At 30.3% G+C, this 26,015-nt stretch overlaps 1 protein-coding gene and 1 long non-coding RNA gene across 14 annotated transcripts in view; one reads left to right on the forward strand and one right to left on the reverse strand.

Moving 5' to 3' along the window:
- Nucleotides 1–69: 69 nt before the first annotated feature.
- Nucleotides 70–26,015, reverse strand: part of LOC102672787 (kinesin-like protein KIF13B) — a 130,034-nt gene continuing 104,088 nt past the window's right edge. For 4 of the 13 annotated variants that reach the window (XM_031515337.1, XM_031515338.1, XM_006609954.2 and 1 more), the window contains 27 exons: nt 25,753–25,916; nt 21,122–21,390; nt 17,186–17,433; nt 16,718–16,835; nt 16,151–16,363; nt 15,468–15,731; nt 14,739–14,988; nt 14,511–14,653; nt 13,626–13,973; nt 13,018–13,194; nt 12,365–12,887; nt 11,861–12,082; nt 11,509–11,775; nt 11,237–11,419; nt 10,969–11,160; nt 10,582–10,875; nt 10,307–10,482; nt 9,762–9,933; nt 7,540–7,557; nt 4,898–4,972; nt 2,936–3,087; nt 2,168–2,501; nt 1,493–1,755; nt 1,097–1,280; nt 801–998; nt 434–598; nt 70–207 (listed from right to left, as the gene is read on the reverse strand). In XM_031515337.1, the coding sequence (XP_031371197.1) occupies nt 119–207; nt 434–598; nt 801–998; nt 1,097–1,280; nt 1,493–1,755; nt 2,168–2,501; nt 2,936–3,087; nt 4,898–4,972; nt 7,540–7,557; nt 9,762–9,933; nt 10,307–10,482; nt 10,582–10,875; nt 10,969–11,160; nt 11,237–11,419; nt 11,509–11,775; nt 11,861–12,082; nt 12,365–12,887; nt 13,018–13,194; nt 13,626–13,973; nt 14,511–14,653; nt 14,739–14,988; nt 15,468–15,731; nt 16,151–16,363; nt 16,718–16,835; nt 17,186–17,433; nt 21,122–21,390; nt 25,753–25,916 (5,701 nt within the window). In that variant the 3' untranslated portion in view covers nt 70–118. Of the gene's footprint in view, nt 208–433; nt 599–800; nt 999–1,096; nt 1,281–1,492; nt 1,756–2,167; nt 2,502–2,935; nt 3,088–4,897; nt 4,973–7,539; nt 7,558–9,254; nt 9,270–9,761; nt 9,934–10,306; nt 10,483–10,581; nt 10,876–10,968; nt 11,161–11,236; nt 11,420–11,508; nt 11,776–11,860; nt 12,083–12,364; nt 12,888–13,017; nt 13,195–13,625; nt 13,974–14,510; nt 14,654–14,738; nt 14,989–15,467; nt 15,732–16,150; nt 16,364–16,717; nt 16,836–17,185; nt 17,434–21,121; nt 21,391–25,752; nt 25,917–26,015 lie in introns of all 13 variants that reach the window. The other 9 variants (XM_006609956.2, XM_006609959.2, XM_006609955.2 and 6 more) reach the window with 9 other exon arrangements.
- Nucleotides 7,176–9,508, forward strand: LOC116186861. Its single transcript, XR_004151912.1, has 2 exons — nt 7,176–8,099; nt 8,549–9,508. It is a non-coding gene; the product is annotated as an uncharacterized LOC116186861 (long non-coding RNA).

Genomic DNA, 26,015 nt, shown 5'->3' on the forward strand with positions numbered 1-26,015 from the left:
ATGTCTAAGGGACTGAAACACTGCTGCTACACATATCATAGGCATGTAGCAATTAGGATATTTAGTGGCTTATTAGTAAAACGAAGTTATGGTGAAGCGGTGTTGTTGTGTGATCCGTTTACTTGCCCCGTGGTGAAGATCGTGTGCCTGTCGTTGAGAGGCCCTCCCCTCGGCTTCGACTTCGGTGCAAGGAATGTAAACCCTCACCTGGAATAGAAAAGAATTTGATTGAAATTATTTGCAAATTAATTATTGCCTTCTTTTTTTAGCAAAATATTATTGCCAAATCCTCAACAATTGAGATTAAAAGATTTGTGATACTTTAATCGATTATCAAGTAAGATATTAAATTATATAAATTTTGAGAAATCGGAAATGAAATCATGGACAAGTTTGTAAGTAAGTAAAATTAATCAAGCAAAATTGTCTTTACCTCTGCTCACACTTCTGCGCATCGGTGCAGGTTGAGGGGTACTGGTATAATTTCTAAGTGCTCGGCCCCGTTTGTCTTGAATTAATTTGTCCACTTTGACGAAGATTCCGCATTTCGGTCGACACGTGAAGTACCTATGGCCATTCACAGCACCATCGTTTTTACCTGTAACGAAAAAATTAATAGGTTCTTTTATGAATATACAATCAAATGAGAAACTTTCATAAATTATTGAAATTCTAGATAAAATTATGGAAAAACTTTTTTTATTAATTTAACAAGACAGAAGACTAATTGTTAAAAAAAATATTATTCTATATTAGTAGAGAAAATTAACAATCTTCTGTTTAAAAATAGTGAATCTCACCAGTCGGGGCATCAAGTTCAATTCCTATCCACGTCCCAGATGCAAATTCTGTTGGGCCAACATACGCTATCACACCGGAATAGCTGTATGGGCGAACCAACACTGATTCACCAATTACGACCCAGTCTGGGAGTGGAGTTTCGACTCTGCTTAAGTCGTGTCTCGAACCGAAAGCTGAACTTTTGTCGCTCACATCATCTGTTAAGTTTTTAGAAAAGAAAAAAAGAAAGAAATTTAATTAGAATATATATTTGCAAAATAATTTTTTTTTTTTTTAGTGAATACGATCTATCTACCATCGATTCGTTCAGATGAGCTGTTATCACCGTTTTCATAGGGCATGTTGGGTTGCATTGATTGTTCAAGCCGTGCTGCAGCTTTGCTCTCTGAAAGTTGTGGACGGACCATGGGGAACGAAGCCCTGTGCTGAGAACTCGTAGGCCTTCCTGTGCTAGCAGAAGCTTTTCTTCGTCGCACGACCTGTGATTACAAGATTAATTGTTTAGTTAATACAAAAATGATACAGTTAGTTAAGAAAATTCAATTCATTTACTCAATTAATCGTTGAGTAAATATTGAAATTTAATCAAGATATAGAAGTATTGTGACTTGTAAGTGGAATTAATTTCAACTTTCTTCATTTCTTCGATTCCTTGAATGTACAGCAAGTATAAAGATAAAAAGATATTTACCTTGCCTGGTGGTAGTTTCGTGTGCACAACCGAACTACCCTCCAAAGGGCTGTCTTCTCCAGAATTCGACGCCTGGCTAATTTCCATGTCGCTTTTTCTTCTATTACTCAAAACCTGGCTCGGTACATCTTTCTTTTGAATAGAGTTTATACGCGTTGCACTGGTATGATTTGCATCACTGTCGCTTTTCGTCGAAGAAACTGGACTGTCGATGTCCGCATCCACGTAAGCGCCTGTTTCTTCCAAATTTTTCCTACTACGATCTATAAAATATAGATAGAAAAGCATGTAATAATTGCATTCTTTGAAATCCTTACAACGAATATTAACCCTTTGCACTCCAGCTCTGTTTCGCTCAGTCGAACCAGCAACTTCAGATCCGCGATGGTGACTTCATAAGATACATAAAGGGCTTAGGAACCTATGAATATATTTATGAAGCGATATTCTAAAAGAATCAAACATAAATAAATATTGTCGCCGCAACAATCCCAGTGGAGAGTCACTGCTGGAGAGCAAAGGGTTAAGCTTTCGATTCTTAACATATTTTTATGAATATACATTCTACAGCTACAGATAAAAATCTAACGATTTCAACAAATCTTTCAGTTATCCTAACGCAACGAAATATTTAAATATTTAAATATTTGTTCTGTCAAGAGTTGTTCAACTAACCCTCGCCACAAGTGTTCTCCATCACGTTCAAGTTGCCCAACGCGTTAGTCACTTCACCCATGTATTCTTCCGGCGTTTCCTCCACCAACGAGCTGTCCATCCTTTCCGGTTTCTTGTTGTCCAACAAATTTCGATATTCCAGATCCGGGGTCTCGTCCACGCTGATGGATTTGACGGAGATCGAGTCCTCGGACGTGAGATTGGTCGTGGACACAGCTTGGGAACCGTAACCACTGCTGCTCATGCTTGGCGTGTTGATCTTCGTCGATTGAAGTTCGACGAGAGAATCCAGTGTGCGTGAAGAAGTTAGCGGTTTTACTGGTTTCACCGGTGCCTGAACGTAATCGCGTGTGATTTGATTGTGATAATGGCGATAACCGCGAGAACTTAAGAATTTTTCTTTTTTTATTTCTCGATTGATGAACTGATGAGAAGTAACAATTTATATGTTTGATCACACCTTAACCCATTTTTTATGTTTTTTTTCTTTTCCATTTTTAATTTTCATCCAACAGTATGTTAGATTAATATGTATTGCATTAAAATTTATTTATTTTTCTTAATTAACATTTATGAAATTGCAAATCCTCGTAGGAATTGTTTATATTTATTTAAATATTTCTTTTCGTAAGATCGTGTTACGATCTTCAAAATCTCCATATTTTGAATGAGAAATGAATGTAATAATCGTGTATGTAAATATACGATTCGAATATATGTTATATAAAATATATGTAAATATTTTCGAGGCTTAAGAACGTGTACTACCTGATACGAATCATATTCGGAGTAATCAGCGTCACTCTTCTCTTCGTCCTCGTCATGAACGGGTGTCGTCACTTGGTTCCCAGCGTTCGACGTTTCCTCGTGCAGGGTGGTCATTCGTAGACCCAATTTGCCACTCACCATATTTGGAGACGCTAAAAGCGAACATTATCCTATCAATAAATATCATTGGAGAAAGATCAAAGTCTCTCGCGTGAAAAATTGTGACATAATTGCAAGAATATCAGGGCCGATCTGGCCACCATGATGAAGATCGACGAAAGGGAATCGATAGATCCATGATTGATCACGATTATTCTTTCTCTCTCTCTCTCTTTCTCTCTCTTTCTTGGATAACAACATACATTCCACTTAATCGGGTTTATGATCACACTAAAAGGTGCCAGGTCGGTTCTGATACACATATATCGGTGATTGCAAAAATATCGAACAAAAGGATTGTGTCCATGCTGTTCCTAAAAAAACGAAAAGGGTAATTGTATATATATTCCACGTATTCGACGATTCCTTTGTCAAGTTTTTAATTTACATTGATCTGACTATGGATAAAGTTCAAAGATCCCTCCGTTTTAATTATTGGAGAAGCGCAAGATGATCTCGAAATGACAAGAAAAGATTGGATAGAATTCAGTGTATGTACAGTATTTTCATATTGTTCAGGATTTGGTTTGGGATATAATTTTCGAATAGATTCGAATGATTGCTAAAACTATAATAAGTATCTATCAAACAATCGAAATTATTATCTTTACGCTTATATTCTGAAAATTCGAATTTCGAAAATAATAGCATTGAGATCTTGGGATCGTACATCTCTACGTATCACTTATCAATGTTAAGGATTGTTAAATGATATCCGAATAGATGTCATAGAAATAAAAATTACCTAAATATTTCATAACGAAACATTAATAAATATATTCTACGAAATAATTAAGAATTTCAAATCTAGAGCCCAATTTCGATTATTTTCGATCAAAATTGATAAATACTTTCATTGAGACTCTCAGCTAGTTGATTGATTCGGAAGTTTTTTCCTCATCTAATAAATTAATCGGGTAATTTTTGTTTGTTCGATGGATTTGGATATTCTTAAATTATTTATTATCCTACGTGTATTTCTACGTGTCAAAATGAGTATATATATGAGTAAAATTTCTTAATCGAAGTGTTCGAATGAGATACTAAAGATCCAAAAGATTCAAGCACATAATACGTGGAATATAAGGCAGCCTGAAATAAAGGTAAAACAGAAGTAGAAAAAAGGTATCGTAAGGTGAATCGTAATAAGCAATAAAACATCGAACACATATGGGAAACTATGCACTGCGGCACGATAAGGCTGCAGTTCCAATAAGGACATTAACTACGGAGAAAAAAGATATCGAACGAAAAACGGAATGGTTTTATCGATATCTATTATCATATTGTGCTACGTAATAATCGAAATAAGGTGTAAGGAAACCAAATAGTCTACTAATCACTACGAGAATGATCGAATAGACTCTTTCAAACTTGCCAGGATTTGATTAGATTTCTGGAAAAACATAATTCTTTCTCCATTGAAATAATTTTCATATAATTTCTTTTTAACAATTTTAATATTATTTAGCTGTATGATATGAAAATTAAAAATACAAAAATTCTATTTTACTGTATCTATAATTGTAGCAACAAGATGTTTAATATAAAATATTGGAGAAAGATTTAAAGAGCATTAAATTAATTTTTAAATTCAATAAAGAAGAATTGTATTTGCAAAATAATTTGCAATTCTTTTTTATGTTCTCTTATAAAATTTTTCAATTAGAGAAAATTACACATTAATGAAATAAAAATTGACTGATCATTATTAATTTTAATCTGAGTTATATCAATCAATCAGAGGGTATCTTTTCATGGCAAATCAGTTTGAAAGAGTTGTCAACAGCGAGTGTCACCTACACTTGGCAGAGGTGGATTGTTGCAGACGTGTCAATGAGTTGAGATTCAGGTTCAGATTCAGGAAAGTTGGTCTCGCTGAAAGGAGATAGACGTACTGATTACACCTGCAATCGTATTCTCCTTGATCATCGCTAAAAACTACATTCTGTTCTCCTCTTAATGGCGAGCCTTCTTAAACCTTTCTTTTTTTTTCTCTTTGCAGGCTTGTCACGTGTGATTGATCATGCCTGTTAGAAGACACTCAATATTATCAATCAAGCCAGATCAGAATGTATGTCTCTGTGTCAAATTCGAAGATTCAGAGAACATTCGTGTTGTACATACAGGTAATTTTAATATTCAGAGGAGAATTGTAAGAAATAGAGACATTACGTAGATATACTTTCTCTTTTTTCATATATATATCATCTATGAAACGATTCAACTCGCCATTTTAAAACAAATCCAAAATGCAAAAAATAAATATATATATATATGTGTGTTAATTGAAATTAAAATAATTTTTTACAAATATTTTTTGTTATTTTTAAACGTTTGAGATGCATCGTGGATTTGTTATAAAGTATATTAACAATAATATTATATTAGTTTAAAGTCAAAATAGTGATAGTTATAGTCATAACGTTCTCAATAAAAGTATCTTCCTTTTACTGTACAGTCGATAATGTTAGATAGACTCTATTCTTTTATATAAAGCATGCTTCACTATGTCTGAAACAATAATCTCATGCATCGCTAAATTACTTTTAATTTTTTCCCTCTACACTATTCTGAAATTGTTTACTTTGTATTACTCTGATTTTGTTTGACTTTAAACTAATTTTTTTCTGTGGAGAAAGAAAATGGGATTTTTTAAATTCTTAAAATTTTTTCTTTTAAAATATATTTATTAAATATATGAAGTTTAATCTATTTCTTTAAATACATTTCAAATATCCCATTTTCTTTTTTACTCATAAAGCCATAAGCTTTTTTCTTTCTTTTTTTCTCTAAATGAAAAACAATTTAGTCTCTTTATTGATTAACTTATATTTCGATTTATTCGTATAAATATTTCTTTTCTATAAACAAAATGATCCCAAATTGTTTTTCAGTGGCGTATATATCCACCTAAATTATTAATCGATAAATATTTATATATATTTACACATATATGATACAGTTACCCTACATCAGTTTTCTAAAATATCGCTTAATAGCACATTCACAGGTAGAGACAGTAAAAGTAGAACAATTTCACAAGCGATCTTAGTCATCTTTCTCTTTTTACACTTTTTTTTTTTTTTTTCATTCTTTACTCTTCGACTAACTGTAATTTGAATCGTGGTAAAAAATATATATTATTTAAATACGCGTTGGTTCACTCTTTAAATTCAATCTTACGAATTGGTAAATAAATTTTACCAATTTTCGAGAATTCGTCAAACATAATAATTTCCCAACGTTCGACGAATAATCGAAATGAAAAAAAAAAAATAAATAAAAAATAAAAAATAAAAATAAATAAATATTTATATATATATATGTATATAAAACAGAACTAGATAGATAATCGTTTCTATTCTAATGAAATAAGTTTTGCCAAAATAATTATATCTCATATACCCATGCTTTCGATTGTATAGTCATGATATACAGTGCTAGTGAATATGATTTCTACGCAGTGATGATCTTTGATAGAAACTGCGATAGCCGCGGGAGAAGATCGTTCTTTCATCTTGCTTTTGCAATGCGTTGACGTGACTTTCTTTTAAGCGATCGATCATGAGCAGAAAAATCATTGTGTGAACGTTGTGTGAGCCAGAAACAGAGAAGAGACAATGAACGAACAGAGATTTTGCTTGCACGTAAAAGGGCACATTCGCATGCAACAGTAAAACGATGAAACTAAATATAGATAAAACAACATTGCAATTCATTGCAAAGAAACGATATAGGCATTAACTATTTTCAAAACCTAAAGTGTTGATGGTTCGAAATAAAAAGGAGTATAATAAAGCAGCGTGTTTTTTTTTTTATTTTTGAATATGAGGATAAAAAGCTTAATAAAAAGATAAAGCTTTGTGATCCATTATTAATCACGTTAGAAAACCACTCTAAATCTTTAAACCTCGTTCAAGATTCAAGTTACTTTAATTGAAGATGCTTGAATTAAAATATGTTCATAATTATATAAATCAATGTAATTATTGAAACTTGAAGAAATATTTCAATATTAAAAAACGTTTCATTTGATAGATTTTATTAATAAGAATAAAAGTATAAAAATTTTGAGAGTAGGAAAGGAATTAAAAATATTAAGATGAAGGGATTGATACACGAATAAGAAGTTCAAATCGACAAAGAAGAGATTTAAAATTAACTTAATAAATTAAATGATTAATCAAACGTTTTACATTCTTCTTATATATATGTAATCTTACATATATGTAATCTCTTCCAGTTCTGAAAATAGCTATAGATCGCAAAAATGAATAACCATCAATACACATAATATATACAAATATATATATATGTACATATTTAAGGCTTACTGGAAAACTAAAACAACAGACAGACTCAACCACTCACGAGACATATGTATACTAATCGTCGTTGCCTGTTAGGGCATCAATCAAATATCAATCAAGACTCCATTTTACCTGAGTTCAGAATGGAGCCTTGCGTGGGCCGAAATAGTTGTAGAAGTAGTAGACGTAGTGTTATAAACAGAGGAACAGAGAGATAAGTTGCGTATATTAATATAACTTGGAATTGATCGTTCAATTTTGCTACAAAATTCGCTAATTATATAATAAGGCATTTTTAAAAAGAAATTCTTGTGACAAAAGTGGTGGAGCTTAAGTGTCGCTGCTAATAATAAACGCTAGGCAGATCTGAGAAAAAAATGGATCGTTTTTCTTTTCTTCTTTCTCTCTTTTTTTTTTTTTCTCTTCTTTTACCATGCTCAACTCTCTTTTCAATGATCGTGATCTTCGTGAATCACATTTCGAATGAGATTTCATCGAACTAGAAAAATCGCGTTAACGAAAGAATCGTGCGTAAAAGTTGAACATAGCGTGGTGACATAACAGTATGATAGAAGCTGTAAATAGAATAAATACGAAGTTTCAATGTGTAGTGGTAATTTGCTAAGAGGGAGATCGATATTACCAAACATCTTTAAGGAGAGTGATCAAACGTTTGACGGTGTTTGTTCTAAGTGAGTGAGCGATTTCCTTCCATGGTGTCTTTTTTTTTTGATTTGAAGAAGTTGAAAGAATTATCGTTTTTTTTTTCAAATTATTTATTTTTAACCCTTTCACGTGTTGCCACGAAACTTTAAAAGTTTCGTTCGAAAAAGTTCTATCAATTTGAAGCTTGGATCTTAAAAATTTTTCATAATACTTAGAAATTCCTAAGGTAAATTTAATTTGATAAATTGATAAATTTTTGGATTTATCTCGAATTGAGTTGAAAAAACTGACAAATAATTGGAAAACTTTATAATAATTATCAATATATTGAAAAGGTTAAAAAAAGAATTGCGATTCTTTGATAATTATAATATATAAAGGACACGATGGAAGGGAATGCTAACGATGGATGACATGAATTTCAATAATAAAAAAGAACAAAAAAGGAAACGGATGATTATCTTCCATTATTCAGAAACAACATATCCAATACCAAAGGAAGACATAACAGTGGAATTTTAAAACAGTCAAAAACTAGGGCAAATCTTAAAGTGACTATCATGGCAAGGTGAGATATATATATATATATATGTATATATAATATTAAAAAACACTGCATAAGCCACATTTCATAAATGAATGAATAGACTTTTCGTCAAATATAATTCAAGAAAGCGAAAAAATCAAGGCAACCAGAAGTGATCGAAAAAACGTAAGTAAATCGGTATATATATATTTTTTTTCTAAGACTAAGGTCTTCAAAACACAGTGCCATTAAAATTTATCAAAGCGTTTAAATATTATCGATAATTCAATTGTGATTTAAGCAAACTAAGATGTTGCATTCATTAAATGATGAAATTCGCATAAGATTATAAATTCGTAAATTCCAATCAAAGAATAAAATAAAATAAAAAAAAAAAAGAAAGAAAGAAAAAAAATAGAAAAAAGAAAAACAAAGAAAAAACGTTAAAAATAAAATTCGATTAAATTTTATGTAAGTAGCAATCCATTTAGCATAAATAATTCTGCGTTCAGTGTAGCAAGCTCTGTATCAAAGAGCAGCGTAATAACGAAACAAAATAAGATTTGATTTGCTAAATTTGCTACGCCTTCATCAACATCATGGCAAAAACGCTTGCGGAGCAAAAGAACTCTCTTGCAAGAAATTTTGGAATTACCTTTTTGTTGGCGTGCTTATGGTAGTACCGTTGGATATTGTTAACAGTTATTATGAACAATAGTAACGTGTTAATTCAATCGTTGATTAATTACGATTAAGATATTAAAAGTGATATGCGATATCAGTTGTATTATAATAAAATGGATTACTACAGAATGAACGGTGAACTAATGAATGAGAAGATGAATTGTATGAGTGAATATATTTTGTGTGAACAATAAAAAAAGAATCCTTTAGTTTATTATTATCTTATTAACCGAGTTATCAATTATTATTTTCTTTCTTACACGTACATCTTCTATGATTTCATAAATTATATTATTCAAAATTTAATTATTTATTTAATAAGTTTAAGAAACAAATAATTGTATACATTGATATATTTCCAGTTGCTATTTTATATAGGATGTGCAATTAAGAAATCATAGAACGTTTATGATTTTTATTATTATTGAAAATTTTTCACTGGAAAAATGTAATAAGTGTGATGCGAACATTTGCTTACCGATTCCGAATGGTTTAGAAACTGGTGCAGAAACGAAGTTCTCATCGTTTCTGGTGTGACCCGTCGATGCACGACGCGAATGAAGTATTCCATTCAACTCGGTGTTGAGATCAGTCACGCTTTCAGAACGTGTCACGTTTAGAGAGTCCATCGAGGTGTCGGATCTCATGATCTGTAAATAGCAGGTATATCGTGTTACTCGCTACTATATCTTAAAACAGATATTATATGACGTAACCATAGTTTGTCTAGAATTATTTGAACTGAGATAATACAGTACAAATTGTCCATCTTGTCAATTTTAATCCTTCTTTTTTATCTTCCAAATCATCAATGAGATTTATTTTACAATATTAAATGTGCGATCAAATGATTCTAGACAAGCTAGAAAAGATGGCAAGAAAGAGCATTAAATGCAAATAAAAATTTCTAAAATTCTACTGATTCTATTGAAATGAAGGAAAGAAATATTTGAATTTGAAGGGAGAAAATACCAAAATATAAAAAAATGGAAAAGAAGAAAACAAATTAAACGAAAAGCATACAGTGCGTCCGAGACGGCGTAGAGGCAGTAGTACCTGCGAGAAGTTGGGTACGCTTGCTGTCTTGCGCATAAGTGGTTGACCTTGTGCTTGCAGTAATTCTTTTACCGCGACACTTTGTCGTAACCGGTCTAAAGTTAAGATACTTTCCACCGCAGAAACACCGCGTGTATATTTTTCTAAGCAAACATCAGACATGTGAGTTTCGATTATGCTTTTGTCCAAGTTGATCGATCTTCAATTTATAAAATATTCTGCGAAATAATTGTTAAATTTACCAATGTAAGTTTCACCGTCGCATAGGCTGTTGTCTTCGCCACTCGCGGCTATCTGTGCCAAACTCTCGCGATCCTCCAGTTCTTCGCTAGCCTTTGGTATATTAGACACGACCTCGTAAGTGACTCCAGTTTGGGTCAAACAATCCGTACGGACGATCCTTTTGAAAATTCTGTCTGTGATACTTTGTCGTTTGTAGATGTTCAAGGCCAATCTTTTGCGCAGTACGAGGTCCATTGGCGCTGGATGAGAGAGTCGTATCGTTGTTTTCAAAATTAAAAATACCCGTTCGTTGGCTGAAATACGAGAAAATTGGAAAAATATCATATTATTGTTACAGTTTGAAATATTGTAATTTTCAATATTTTTAACTGTTATTACAACTTTACCGTCTGTGACTTTGTTCAGATGTTTGTTATCGTGTATACTGGAGTCCCAAGCAGCGATGGCGCACACATCCTTCTCTATGTGACGAATTATAGGCAAATTGTAAAACTTATTGCCATGTTCTTTGGGTAATATAGAATTCACCCCAGTGACGGAAACTTCTTCCCCTGACTGATGCGTTGAGAGATCGTCGGCTGTAAGTATTTAGTCGTAGAGAAATCATGAAATATTATATCACTGGGTATATGAATAAGGTAAAATTGCACACACCGTTGAGATCAAGAAACAGAACAGGAATGTGTGGTTCCATGCCTGCAGGAGGATTCCAATCAGCAGGGGCACCAGGGATTCCTGATCCTGCTGCAGGAACTAACACTGCGTTTCTTTCTTCCGTTAAACTGACCCATTGATCTACTAGACTTTGTTCTCGTTCTATATCTTGTTCAGTTTTATCTATATAATAGAAATCATACTTAATTGATGCTCAATTAAATTTATCATGGTTTGAATTAATATTTCAAGTTTCTATCATATAGGCATACCCTGTTTATTAATAAGTTTTTGTATCTGTTGATCCAAGTATTGTCTCCTTCTCATTAAGGCTTCGCTCCATTTTTCTCTTAATATGCTCAAGTCTTCATCCTGATAACTGTCCAATGGAATTTGAAGACGATTCCTTACAGACACGCTACCAACTGCTATATTTAATATCGATTGGCAAATAATGGGTAATGTTCCTGAATTTTGTACTGGTTTTACACGAACTTGTATTCGTCGTTGCTGCCCCTGACGTAATTGATAAATACCCCCTACAAACAAATATAAATTATATTAATTTCAATGTATTAAATTGTATCAAGTTTAAACGTAGAAAACGTAGAAAAACATGCATACCTGTCCACGTATCTTGCTTTACAACTACGTCCACTGGCGAATATTCTCCTTGCTCGTTCAACTCTTGAATTTCAACCCATAATTCTATCTTCCTTGTTAATTCTGACCATCGATCAGCCAAAGATCTAGCTTTGGCAAGTTGTTGCTCGACTTCCCAGCCTGGTTTGCTTCGGGAAAATCCGGCACTTCGGTGTCCCCAAACTTCTATGCTTAAGGCCCCTTCTGCAAATGAAAAAAAAAAAATATATTTTTTTATACACTTCAACTTTTTCCATTCATAACATCAGATCATTCCATGAATTAAATTTTTGAAGAACTGGATTAAAAAAAGACTTACATTAGATAGATTTTATGAACTAAGAATAGAAAGCACACTGGATAACTTATATTAAATAACCTAATTTCAAATGCTCTGATATTCGAAGCTCTCTCACACATGATAAATATTATTGTATAATCTGATAATAAATTTTAATTTTGCAATAAATTTTCGCGATAACTTACCTGCACAGTGTTCGATAAACTCCTCCGTAATAGGCACGGTAAAATCATTCGTGTGATCGAACTTGAACACCAGAGAGTCTCTTTGCCCTATCTGGCAATTCGAGTTCAATTGTTCCGAGTTGTCCACGGCTGGGACCACTGTGGGATCCGGATAGCCGCAGAACATGTACTGACAAAATACAAAATGGCTCAGGGACAGTGGCAAGCCGGTTGCTTGCTTGATAGTCACGCGGCACGTGATGTGACTGGAGCCGGAATAGTCCTCAGGCTCTGACGAGGTGGAGTCAGCCGACGATTCCGACGCAGCCTCGCAGATACGATCCTGAGGGAAGTGACCAGATATGCGACTAATCTCGACCTGCAGTCGTCCAGCGACTTCTCCTTGTTGGCTGATAATTGGCGTGTGATAATCTAATCGAACGTCGTGAAACAAAACCTCTAAGAAAATATTCGCTACTCCAATGAGATTGTGATTCTCCTGGGATTCATAGAAAGGATCTTGAGTTTTTCCGGGTACTTCATCCTGTTTAAATTTAGAAAAGTTTTTCAAATTAATTGATTTCAAGTTCAGCTCGTAAATTAGAAAGTTTTAATTTTTTCTTTTTTTTATAAAAGTTAACAGAGGAGATTTTTTGAATTCGTTAGAATTGTACCTTAATGGCAGGCAATCGTTGACAATTGTTGGGATCCTTTCTGTCTTCGTACATATCCCGCATATCGACTAATTTGTTTTCTAACTTCTCCATGGACCACACCTGGCTACCCATATTTGTCCTTTTCACTAGAATCGCAGGTTCGCTAACGAATGCGCCCCGCTGAAAAAATACACTCTACATGTCGAAGAGTGTGAAAGCAGAATAAAATAAAGCAAAACGAACACAAACATAAATGAAAAGATAATGGAAATCAATAAAATAAAAAAAGCACGGTGTAAAATCAAACGTGTCAATCATAAATTAAGAGAACAAAGATAAATGTATAATGTAAAGTATATTTAAAATACAAAATGAAATCAATATTAATAAAAATTAAATAAAATTAAGAAATTTATAAAAGAGTTCGTTCTTTCGATTTTTTTAAAATATTGTCTTCAATAAAAAAAAAACAATATTAATTCAGTTACATAATACATCAATGTCTATAAATAAAACTTGCTATCTTCTAAAAGAATAGGAAAGATAATACACATTTATACATCTTTAATGATCAATTTAGAATAAATTAATAAAGTAAACTTATTATTTATGTCAACAAGTATTACCTTTCTGTTTGGACTTAAATTGTTGGGCGGAATTTGTAGAGTGACACTAAACTTCGTTTGTTTCCCCATCTCTTCTGCCAAGAAGTTAGCTTCCTGTACCAAAGCGTTCGCCTTCAAAATGTCGGCTTTCAATTGGCCTAAACTTCTCTTAAACATCTCGTCCCTTTCTTGAGCCCACTTCTCCACCCGCATTTGCGTAGTTGGTGTGCAAGCAGGAAGTTTACCACTTTGACTGCCCCTTAGGGGGTCGTATGGTACATAAGGAGAATAAGGTGTCGATGGAGATAAAATGTTGCGAAGCTGCTGGAACTGACGTTCGTATTCTTGTCTCTGTTTCTCCAATGCGACCTAAAGATAGAAAAAAATCGTCACGTTTAACTTGATAAAACTTGATAAACAAGATACCTAAGATTTATATCTGAATTTTTGGTAACTTGTGATAAAAAGAATTAAGACTTATCAGTTAGAATTCTTAGAAATTCAATCTTCTTATCATTAAGAGCATAAAAATTTGTAGCAAATATAGAAGTTTCTGAAAAATAATAAAGACATAATATTTATGATAAAATTGTTGTCACTTATCAATCAAATAATAATATCAAATAATGCATTTTAATATTATTTTATAATTATTTTAAATATTATTTTATAATTATTTTATAATATTATTTTATAATATTCAATTCTATAATCATTTCTTGCTGGTCTTTACATTGATCATGTATAAATTCTTAAAATAATAATTTCACAATCAATTTCCTATCTTTAATATTAATATCTCTTTAATATCTCTTCATCAAAGTTTATAGAACCAATTTCTCTTCTCTTTAACATCAGCAATATCTCTATAAATCCTCATCAAATATCATTTATTCCCAAGCATACCTGTTTATCTTCCTCATGCTGCTTCTCGAGTCTGGCGATGGCTCTTTGTATAGGGTCGTTCGACAGCTCGTTAAGCATAAGTTCTTCCCGTGCAAAGGTGTAATCGATATTCTGTGCCGGCGTCTGAGGTTCACTGTTGATCGCTGGAAGCAGAAATAGTCACATGCATACACGAATATCACGCATCGATCTCAAAGAATTCAATCAACGATATCCATTAAGCGTTACCTGTTGCGCTTCTGGGACAATTCACCCGGAAGAAATGATGATTTCCCCAGACGATCCTGTCGCCGTGCAACAACGGTGTTTTCTCAACTACCTGAGTGCCGTTCACGAAACACCTAGCACCGTTTAATGGCGTCATATAGAGGCCAGTCTCCTCTATCGTGATGACACAATGCTCAGGCAGGATACCAAGTCCATGCAATTGGATATCTTGCTCTGTCTTGGCCGAACGTCCCCCAACCAGAGTCCTTTCCTAATTTTTAACAAACACAAATGTAATCAGAAATATCTATTTGTCTATTTTTATAACTTTACTCCATTTGTACACCAAAGTGGAATAATGAAATGGGATTCTTCATTCATTTAAAATTGATCTTTAATTAAAAAATATTCATCTTATTTTTGTGCACAAAGAATAAAAAGAAAGAAACTAGTATATGGGAACATGGTAGATGAATGAACAAAAATTATATTTGGTTCATTTTTTTTCTAGTATATTTCTACTTGTCAGAGATAATAATTAAAAATATAAGATAGAATAAGGTAGAATAATTATTAACAATATATTTTTAATAGTTATTCTAAGAATTATATAAAGGATTCAATAGAAAAATGAGAACTTTTAAACAAATACAGTAATGTGTTTTAAAATTTGAAAGGAAGTCTGGTTTTATTTATAGTTTTTTCAAATTAAAAATTCTGTCATTTGTGTTCTAAGGCATTTTTAAATACCTTTAGATAATAAACTAGCAGCTCATTCAAGCTTGGATCGTCATTCAGATTAACGAGGTAATATTTGTTCTTTTCCACTTGGATACCAGAGGCTTGGACGCTGATTCCCATTTTCTCTAAGGCTTGTTGCCTCTCGTGTTGCAGCCTCTCCGTTTTCACCAGCTTCTCTTCCCATGTTTGTGACATTTCTTTCATTAATCGTTCCGATTCCGACAGCTTCTCCGTTATATCTGTGCGTTGCTGGCCCAATATCGATCCCTGTCCCTTTGTAACAGAAAGATAAATTTGAAAGAGATTTAATAAAGTCAAAGAATAATTTTTTTAAAAAGAAAAATTTTAGTCGGTATTAAAAATTTACTTCAATAACGATTAAAATATCCAAATATAAAATGGATTTAAAATATTATGAAGAATTAAAATTAGACTTTAATAATGTTACACTCATAACTTTATCTAATATCAATTAAATATTCATTCAAAATATTCTGTTTTTTCAATCATTTTTTTTTTTTTAATATTAAATTAAATTAGAAACAACACGATCATCTACATATTTAGATCTATAAAACTTAAACTTATAAAAGAATTTTTCCAAGACATTACTAGCTCTAATAGTTCATATTTGTTCAGCTCGTCTAACATAAAATTAATATATAAGTGTTAACATGTCTTAATCAATTTACAGTTGCATGTAACAGCATCTCTTTCAGTGCTTCCACTTCTTGCCTCAATTCTCGAATGATTCTTGCATTTGGATCCTCATTGACCACCGCATGATTAACAATTCTCTTAGCTCTGTCCGCGTATCGTAGAGTGGAAAGCGTTTCCTCGTAATTATCCGCAGCTGGAGATATAGTGGCCACCATTACGGTTTTACTATTCCCACCAAGATTATCCTAATGATAAAATACGAAATGTGGTTGTAAACGAAGAAATTACATTTAAAATTAATTAAATCTTTCTTAAATGTAAAAATAATGGAAAAAGTTTTATTTCATTATTTATGAATACATATAATGCAATTTTATAATTGTACAGTGTACAATTTTGTAAATCTGTATATTATCGATTATATAACATTAATATATAATAATTATCAAAAAAATGTTTTCATATTAAGTGATTCTATTAGCAATTTCATGTTAATACGCTTTTCAGTTGTACAAGTATGAATGTAATATCTTTTTTATTGTTATTACTTAACAATTAAGAAATTCATTATTTAATACATCGTAAGTATTAAACAATACCTTCAGCAGCCACGTTAAAACAGAATCTCTATACGGCACGAATTTGTCTTTATTTTTATTACTTCCGGAATTCTGATCCGCCAGCTTTGAAATGACTAGACCCAACGTCGTTAGGGATCTGTAAATATTTATTTCTCTTATATCTCATATAATCCTTTCTTTCTACATTCTGTGTGTTTATGCAATCGAACTCAAATCATTGTAAATACTTCTCACGAAAAAAAAACAAAAAAATACAAACATTCGATCTACAAATAAATATATATATATATATTTTCAATATTCTTAATTACATCGAATATTTTTAAATATTACTTTTTCATGTATTTAATCAATTCTCAATGAACATTATTATCTTCTCTAAAAAAGCAAGATAGGAAAATTGATATTCGATCAATTCACAATCAAAGCTCAATGATTTCACGTCAAATTTCCTCTTCCAATATAATAATAATAAACTCTCATTACTTGTTTATATTGCTTCCTTCTTTAAGCCTATCGCCCACCGCCCCAGTTTTCACAGCCCTTTCGCTCCCCGCCAAGTCCACCAAGCTCATCCTCGACACTTTTTCACCGCTGACACCGCTCTTCGAATCCGTCAACGTCTGCGTCAGGATGACGGAGAACACTGCGTGCGAACGCGAGCTCTCAGAGTTCATATTCGTCGCCGCAACTGTCCTCGACTTGTTGCCCTCCGCCATCAGATTGTCGATGTCCTGCAAAATCGTTCGCTCGCTTAGCTCTCTCGTCGATTTCTCTCGTTATCGATAACGATTTTCTCTCCAACGCGAGAAATCCTGGATAGATCCAGGTTCGGTTTAACTGACTGGTGAAAGGTAATTTCTGGACTCGAGTTACCTGGAACAGTTACCTGGAGGATTTCGTTCGTTGTGGAAGTGTTGGGAAATTAGGGTAATTGGGTTGGGAAATTCAGCTGATGGAATGTATGGTTTAATGATGGTAACAGGTTGGTCGGGGATGTTGTGTAAGTGGTTCCTGAGATTTTCGCTAGTTGGAAAATTCAATTGAGATTGGGCAGTCACGTTTGTTTGATCTTGCAATCTTTTGGGAAAAGATTTTTCTTTCAGCGGTGAGCACAGTGTTATATAGTTAATAAGAATGTAATAAGGAAAAAATTGAGCATGATTTTTAAAATGGGATGTATTGTATTAAGCCTTTATGATTCTACATTAAATAATTGGATTTGGAATTTTATTCTAATCTTTTTTTTTTAATTTTTAATATATATGAAATATACTTCTTTTATAATTTAATTCACGAGAAATATTACATTATTGTAAATGTTTCTTTTGATTTTCAATAGATTGTAAAATTATAGAGTTTATCAAGGATTTTTCAATTAACAATGTTAGAAAATTTAAATTATTTATGATAAAAGTAGATTTAAATTGTTCTTTTAGTTTTTTAGTTCATTTTTGTTTTACAAAATTTTACAAACTTTTAACTTTCTTACTCAATTTCAATTTCAATAAATAATAAGGTATTCCATGGTATTCATGATAAAAAATTGTATTAAAAGAATAATGGAGCCGAAAAATGTGATATGATACTATCCTAGTTCACAGTCGATGAGGCAAATTGAAACTTATCACGCGTTACTGGTATGCACGAAACGTGTTTGTTGCATAAAAGAAGTAACCACTACCTTCGTTACATATAAAACGACCTGATTTTACTTTCTTAAAGGATCATATATCATTTTATATATATATATATATCTTTATTCGTTTAATGCACATTGCTCGAACGATCGGTAAAAGTCATTCGATTGATCCTAATCGTGACAGTTCAATCAACTCGATCAAGTTGGATAACGAAAGGATAATTATCATGTTATTCGAATATATTTTTCATAGATCATTAGGGAAAAGTTTCAATATTTAGTTGAAATGAATTATTTTTATTTTGGATAAATTTTGAATAAATTTTAACATCATATAATCAATTAAACAAATATATATTATTAGTCAACAGGAATTAACATTAATAAAACTCAAGTATTTGAATTTTAAAATAATTAGATTCCATTATCAGTAAGGAATTCAATAGAAAATAGGTACATATCACATTTTTATAATTTTTGAATTTTTGAATAAAGACAATCAATTTATAAAATATTAAAAGAAGAATAAATTTAAGTTTTTCTCTTCGATTTAAAATTTCTTTAATCTAGTTTCAAAATATTATTAATCAGTACATATTAGTAGGTATTTGCATAATTGAATGAATAAATTTCAATAAATAATATATATAATTTAATATGTAAAATATCACGGTGGTTATTAGTAATTTGCATTTACACTTGTCAGATATACTATAACATCATCAATGGGATCAACGGTGATGTTTTATTGAAATTAATTGAAATATTGCGATTAAATAAATGATTTCAAAATAAAACTTTGTCGGAAAGCAATATTTATTATGTAAATCAAGCGACACCTTAATTGCAATACTTACATTATATTTCAATTAAATATTATAGATTTTTTTAACATTTTATTATTTTTATTATTTTTGCATATTATTTTTATTCGTGTGTTTATGGGGAAAATAAAGAATAAATATATATCAAGTTATTTAAATTACTAGCTATTGACATTTTCACATTTTCAATCATAGCAAAATTGATATCTATGATTATAGTTCTATATAGAGATACATATAATAAATTATTTAATGATTTATAAACTAGGTAAAAAATTTTTTTTTTAATTTATATAAAATTGCATTAATCCTTATAATTAATATTATTGGATTATACATTAAAGATCTATATAATAATTTATATTAATTTTTCGAATGGAAAAATGCAATTTTAATTTAATGACAACTGTCATGGTCACTTATAGTTCAACGAAGATTTGAATCAAAGGTTAATGCGATTCTTTTAATTGGCATCAGAGTATCAATTAAATTACGAACACCAGACAAAATATAATTAAAGTATAATACATGAACTTTCTGTATGGTTTCTAATTAAGAAAAACCTCAATTCGGGCATCGCGCTTTTGTAGTTTTCATCCATGGAACAAAGCAAGTAAATATTTGGATTAAAATCAAGTGTGGAGTATGTAAACATATGATAATGAAATTATTATTGTAGGTTATAGCGAGTTTCTGATTTTGTCTCGTTCTGATCGTTCGTATCGTCATATTAATTCTATTTTATATTACGAATATTTTAAAATTGATATTATTACTAAAAAGAAATAAAAGCAAAAATTAAATAAAGGAACATTTTATAAAAGCTTAAGATTAATAATATAAAAAATATCAGTTTTAATGAAACTGTATAAATTTATAACGATACGAAAAAAAGAAAATAAAAAGAAATAAAATAATAAATTATGTGATAAATTTCTAAATATCTAAAAATTAAAGAGTTGTTAATCATTTAATTCCTGTAGTCATAAACAATTTCTAGTTTTGTAGTTTAATTGCAGAAAATGGTATATTATTAGAGAAATTAAATTGACGAATTACTGCAATGACAGATATTGATCATAACAGTTTCATTTTGGAGTTGTGCCAGTTGCTAGACAAAACAACCGATAAATAAAACCGATGTGATTTGTTGTTTTGCGTAAAAATTAGATAAGTATGTTAGTTTATATTCATTGATAAATGATAATTGAAAAAAATTTTTACAAATTGATTGTGATTAAATAAGATATATCGTTGAAAATATAAAGATAATCATATAAAATAAATAATTATCTAATTAATGAAATTCTTAATTTTCTACATGACAAAATAATAAATTTCTATATGATTTTTCATAATTTAAAAATTAAATAACTAGAATTTAAATAGATAATAATAATTTAACGTGTAATAATTGGATAACATATTATAATTATTATTTGACTGATAAGATAATTTATAATTCAAAGATTCGTTTAATTTAATGATTCAACAGTTTATTTTATCAATGATTCTAAGAGAATCTGAATAGCTCAATGATCCATATAATAATTCCAGGATCTATCCTATTTAATGATTCCAGGATTCAATAGCTTCATGCTATAATATTATTCTAACTAACGCAGGATTCAATATGGTGATTCAATAGCTTAAATGAATTCTGGAAACCAATATCTGGAAATGGCTCGATTCCAGAATTTGATATCTATTTTCATCTTCTTTTGCAAAAAAGTATTCCAAGACAAAATTGTAATCAAAACACACGAAAAAGATTCCAAAACTTTGAGTCGAGTAAATTTTACACCAAATAAAAATTATCAGACAGCTGTAAAAATATTACAAAGATGTTTTCCAAAAATACTTAAAAAAAAAAAAAAGATATATATAACTTAACAAAATATGTATTCTCCGTATTCTTAAGTATATATTCTCCTTATGAATGATGGAGGATCTTACCTGAAACGACGTGACAGCAAGCTGACTAAGCCCATCCACATACGGGCCTAGAACATTGTGTTCCCTGACTTTGAGCGACTGTTTGTTCGGCTTTGGATCCAGTAGATCGTGCACCTTCTCGTTGTAGATCTCCATATACGAAACTTCAACCTTGTAGGTCAATTCCGAACTCTGCTGCTTCGCGATCATGTCGAAGAGGTTGTCGCACAGCCGAGGTATTATGCCCTTGTTGTCACCGCTTCCCATCATCGTGTATGATTTCCCGGACCCTTTTCAAAAATTCGTATTTTTTGAACACATATTTACATGAATAATTTCAGAAAAGGGAAACATTGCTTCTTTTTAGTGAAATTTTTCGCCAATGTTTTTTTTTCTTATAACAAGCAAACGTAGAATTATTAAAATTGGTTATTAAATTGGATTAAGTGGATTCGTTTGAAGTTAGGATTGTTAGTTTGATAAAATGATTATATCCTGATGAGATAAGAGTGTCCCTTTTTTTTTGGAAAAATTTATGGTTTCTATTCTGGAAATGTTTTCGTCGAGGGACGAATTATGCAAATTATGTAATTAAAAGAAGGTAGAGGGTAGATCTTATCAAGATTGAGAAAGGATGGGGTAAACGTTATATAAGAGTTGTTATTTTTTTTTTTTGAATTTATAAAATGAGATTAAGATAGATATTTTATTAGTTCTTTGATTAATTATATTTGAAGACTCCCTAATTCTCAGATAATCAATCATCTTCCATAATAAACTGTCATCTAATGGATCTTCATAATTCTTAAAATTTATCAATATTTTCGAAAAATATTATTAAAAAACAAAAATATTATTCGTTTCAAACATTCATTCTTCAAATCTTTGATAATCGATCATCTTGGATACATTCATAATTTCTAAAAAAAAACAATTCAATTTTTCAAAATTTTTACTCCTATATTTAAAATTCTATATCGAAAATGTAACCTCATTTCATTGAAGCTTGCCACTTTCTAAAGAAACCTTTAACAGCTCAACAATCAACAGCAAAAAAAAAAAGAAAAAGAACAAAATCATCCTCTCAAATGAACTTAACCCAATTGACACCATTGTTTTTACAAGTCTTAACTGGTTTAACTTTGTATTCTTATTTTACAAATTCTCATAAGACATTTTATCGTTATATCGTTCTAAGCGTTTGAGAGGATGACAAAAAAGGGGAGAGAGGTTAAATCTTAAATCCGATTGATCGATAAGCGAGTAGTAGCTAAGTGCAAGAAGACTAGAGAGAGAGTCTTTAGAAGTGCATAATCTTATTCTTTCCTTCTTTCTCGTTCTTGCCAATGATCAAACAAAGATGGAAAGGGATCGAACGCTATGCCAGAAGTCAATGTCTTTCGTCTAAGATCAATCATGCACCATCGTTTTATCGGTGTTCATCCTTTTGTAATTGCGTTATTCTCACATGCGCAAAAGCGGATGGTGATTATGTTTCGGGGAAGATCTACCCTTCAGTAGGAATAAAGGGAGCAGGATACACGGATGTCGAAATCTGGAATGTGAGGATTCTTTGATGGTTACTCATTTAGGGATTAGAATCTTTTATCTCGTTGTTTCTCTTATTTTTGGTATCTTTTTTGTTATCTTTTTTTAATTTCTTTTCATTGCTTGTTTTCTTTTTTAAATTTTAGAGTGTGTTTTTAGGTATAATTGTAAATTAAAAATATTCAGCAACGTTAGATATTAATAAAGAATTATTTTATTTCTTTTTTCTACTTTTAGAGAATTTAGTGATTAGAAAGATGACGTCTAATTTTGACATAAGTGACTATTATAAATTATATTATATATTATATATAATATTTTAATAATGTCTAATAATAATTTATTTAAAATTTCCAATAGAATTATTCTTTTTAAATTAGAAATGTTATTTATAATCAATCCTTAACTTTTATGTATGTATTAAGGTTTTCAAGTTTCAATTAACCAAGATTATCAAATAGCAGAGTTCATGGCATTGCACGAATTCGTTGGCTTCCGTCATTATTTTCCTCCATTTTTTAATTGGTCCTATTATTTTTTTAACCCTTAACTCTCGTTCCAAAACGGCTAGCTTTAATTCTCCGTATACTTTTCATTCATATTCAAATATAGGGTAAAAAGCGCCTCTTTTCATTTCTCGAAAAGAAAAGAAAGAGGAAGAAAAAATTGAACAAGTCAGGATATATTACGATTCATGAGAAACGAATAAATTTATTTCGTTCCTCTGCTTAAATGATATTAAAGGTAGCATATTATTTGATTATTCAGCCTGAAATGAGGATCTAAAATGAAATTTTATTTTCTATTAGCTTTAATATTCGTTTCTTTTTCTTTTTGATCGGAATTTTTTAACGTTTTAATTAAGATTTATTGTTTAAATAAAAATTGTAATTAAGGTTTATTAAAATGTTTATAATAAATATAGAAATATGCTTTCAATAATGAAATTAAAACAAAAATTAAATTTTTTCAGTTTTCAATTCAGCAGTGCATGTAATCATCGTGAATTAATTTAATATATTTTAACATATATTTAATTTTTAAATTTGCACGAAGAATTTAATTAAAATTCGAAGAATTTAATTCGATAATATAAAATATATAAAAAAAAACATATCAGATCGATATATTAAAATTACATTCGGTACATATAAATGAACTTTAATAATAATCGCATTCCTGCCGACCAATGAATATCTTATCGGAATAAAGGATTTAAAAACTACAAATCGAAGCGACAAATCTGTAATCCGAAACGGTTACACAATGTTAATGAAATTAGAATCTGATCAAAGTAGGTGGAAATGTTCCACGTGAAAGAAGCTTTAATCAGCTGCGAATTACGTTGGGTGTGGCTATATGGAAGACCGTGAAATCAAGGTCGAAATGTTACACGAATATAGATTATTGCGCGATCTCTAGCTGAAGAATTTAAATTTCCTTCGACAAATTTTATTCGTGTGAAATGTAGATATCAAATAGGTAGATATTTGAATAGTACGGATATTAACATATTAATGTTTAAATTGGTTTCGTTATCAATTATCACGTTGATAGATGATACTGTGTAAAAAAGAAAGTAATAAATTATTAAATTTAATTATAAATTTCCAACTTATTCCTCGCAATCTTAAAAAGAGTCATACTTATTTTTATTTGTAATTATTCATAATTTTAATAATTTAACATTTTAATTTTTATAAGGAAAATTTTCAGCATTTATTTATTTCAATATAAGTATAATAAAGTCTAAATGAAAATAAATGGAAGTAACTTATGATCTATCACAACAAACAGTGAAAAAAATATTAAAAATTTATCGTTATTAATAATATGATGATACATATTAAATATTTCATATTCATGTTTTTAATATCTCTTTTTAATTGAACTTTTTATTTAATTTATCTCTAAAAATAAAATATTAAATGTATTTTAGCTTTTTAAAAATATGTTTATATTTAAAGAATTGCAGGTTATTTATTACGTAATAAAATAGAGTTTCGCTATTTTACTTTTAAGCGAGATTTAAGATAAGTTATATAATTTAAAAATATTTCATTTTAATTTGTATTCGATATTTTATGCAATAAATATAATGGTCTTCTTTATCTCTTGTCTCGTAGAACACAGAAAACAGAAATTAAAACAATATACTTACAAATTAAATAATTTAATTGAATGAATTATTTAGGACTCAATGATATAAATTTTCAAAATTAAATAATTTCGAGAATAAATAAATTCATCATTGTAAATCATTAACTAAACATTCAAATATCTTCCATTAAATTTACATTAGATAGGTGCTCCATTAGAGAAGATTACGAAGTAATCTAAAGAGTTAGATTTATCTATTTTAAATTTAATTTTAATTTTCCGATAATTTTCGACAAATTGCAAATGTCATGGCATTAAAGTAGACATAGCATTAAATAAATTGATGGAGTAAATGGATCATATATTTGTGGAATAAAATCTTAAGAAAGAAAAGGAACAAGGATTGGAACAAGGATTGGAGGGTGTTTCAGTAATTTTACGATAACATCGTATCGCAATAAAAAGTTTAGTACATTTTAAACTGTTTTTACAGCCGTTTAAAATTTCTCCTCGATGTCATATTAACGAAACTTTTAATTTTCGTAAAAAGAGTGCAATTAAATATATTGTATTTTGCGAAAAATTGGAAAATTCTTAAATTAATTAAAATTAAATTAAATTAAAAAGAATTTCAGAAAATTCGATAATAAATTATAATATTAGACATATATTGTTTAGATAAAATTTCGAATATATGGAAAAATTCTATTATGAAAATATAGAATCGTAAATTTTCACGTAGTTCCGGAATGTAAGCTTAAGAATGACAAATTCTTACCGCCATTTCAAAAATAATATTTTAGAACAACACATTTTTATGAGTATTTTTATGTGTAAAATAATCCCTATAAATAATATTCCATACGATTATGCAAGCATGATGATTCATTATGACTCTCCAAATGAATTCAAAAGATATTATTATCTATCATTTCTTTGTGATTCTTTTTTTATACTTTTAGTATTGGTGATAATACGATATTATGATGATTTGATCGTCTTACCGGTCTGGCCATAGGCGAAAATGCAGGCGTTGTAGCCTTGGAACGCATTGTCCAAAATATCGCGGCCCAGGGCGTCGAACACCACATCTTGATTCGCAAAATTTTCCGCGGCCGGGTCCAGGGAATAGAAACAGTGATCGAACGCGAACGTTTTTGGTTTGCTCCTGTAACAATATAAAAAAAAACCATATTTGTTATCACGTTTCATCTTAAACTGTTGAATATAAAATAATTAAAATAAAATATTTTTAGATCAGTAATAT

This window comes from Apis dorsata, unplaced genomic scaffold (assembly GCF_000469605.1).
Source record: "Apis dorsata unplaced genomic scaffold, Apis dorsata 1.3 scaffold_67, whole genome shotgun sequence".
In the NCBI taxonomy this organism is placed as follows: Eukaryota; Metazoa; Arthropoda; class Insecta; order Hymenoptera; family Apidae; genus Apis; species Apis dorsata.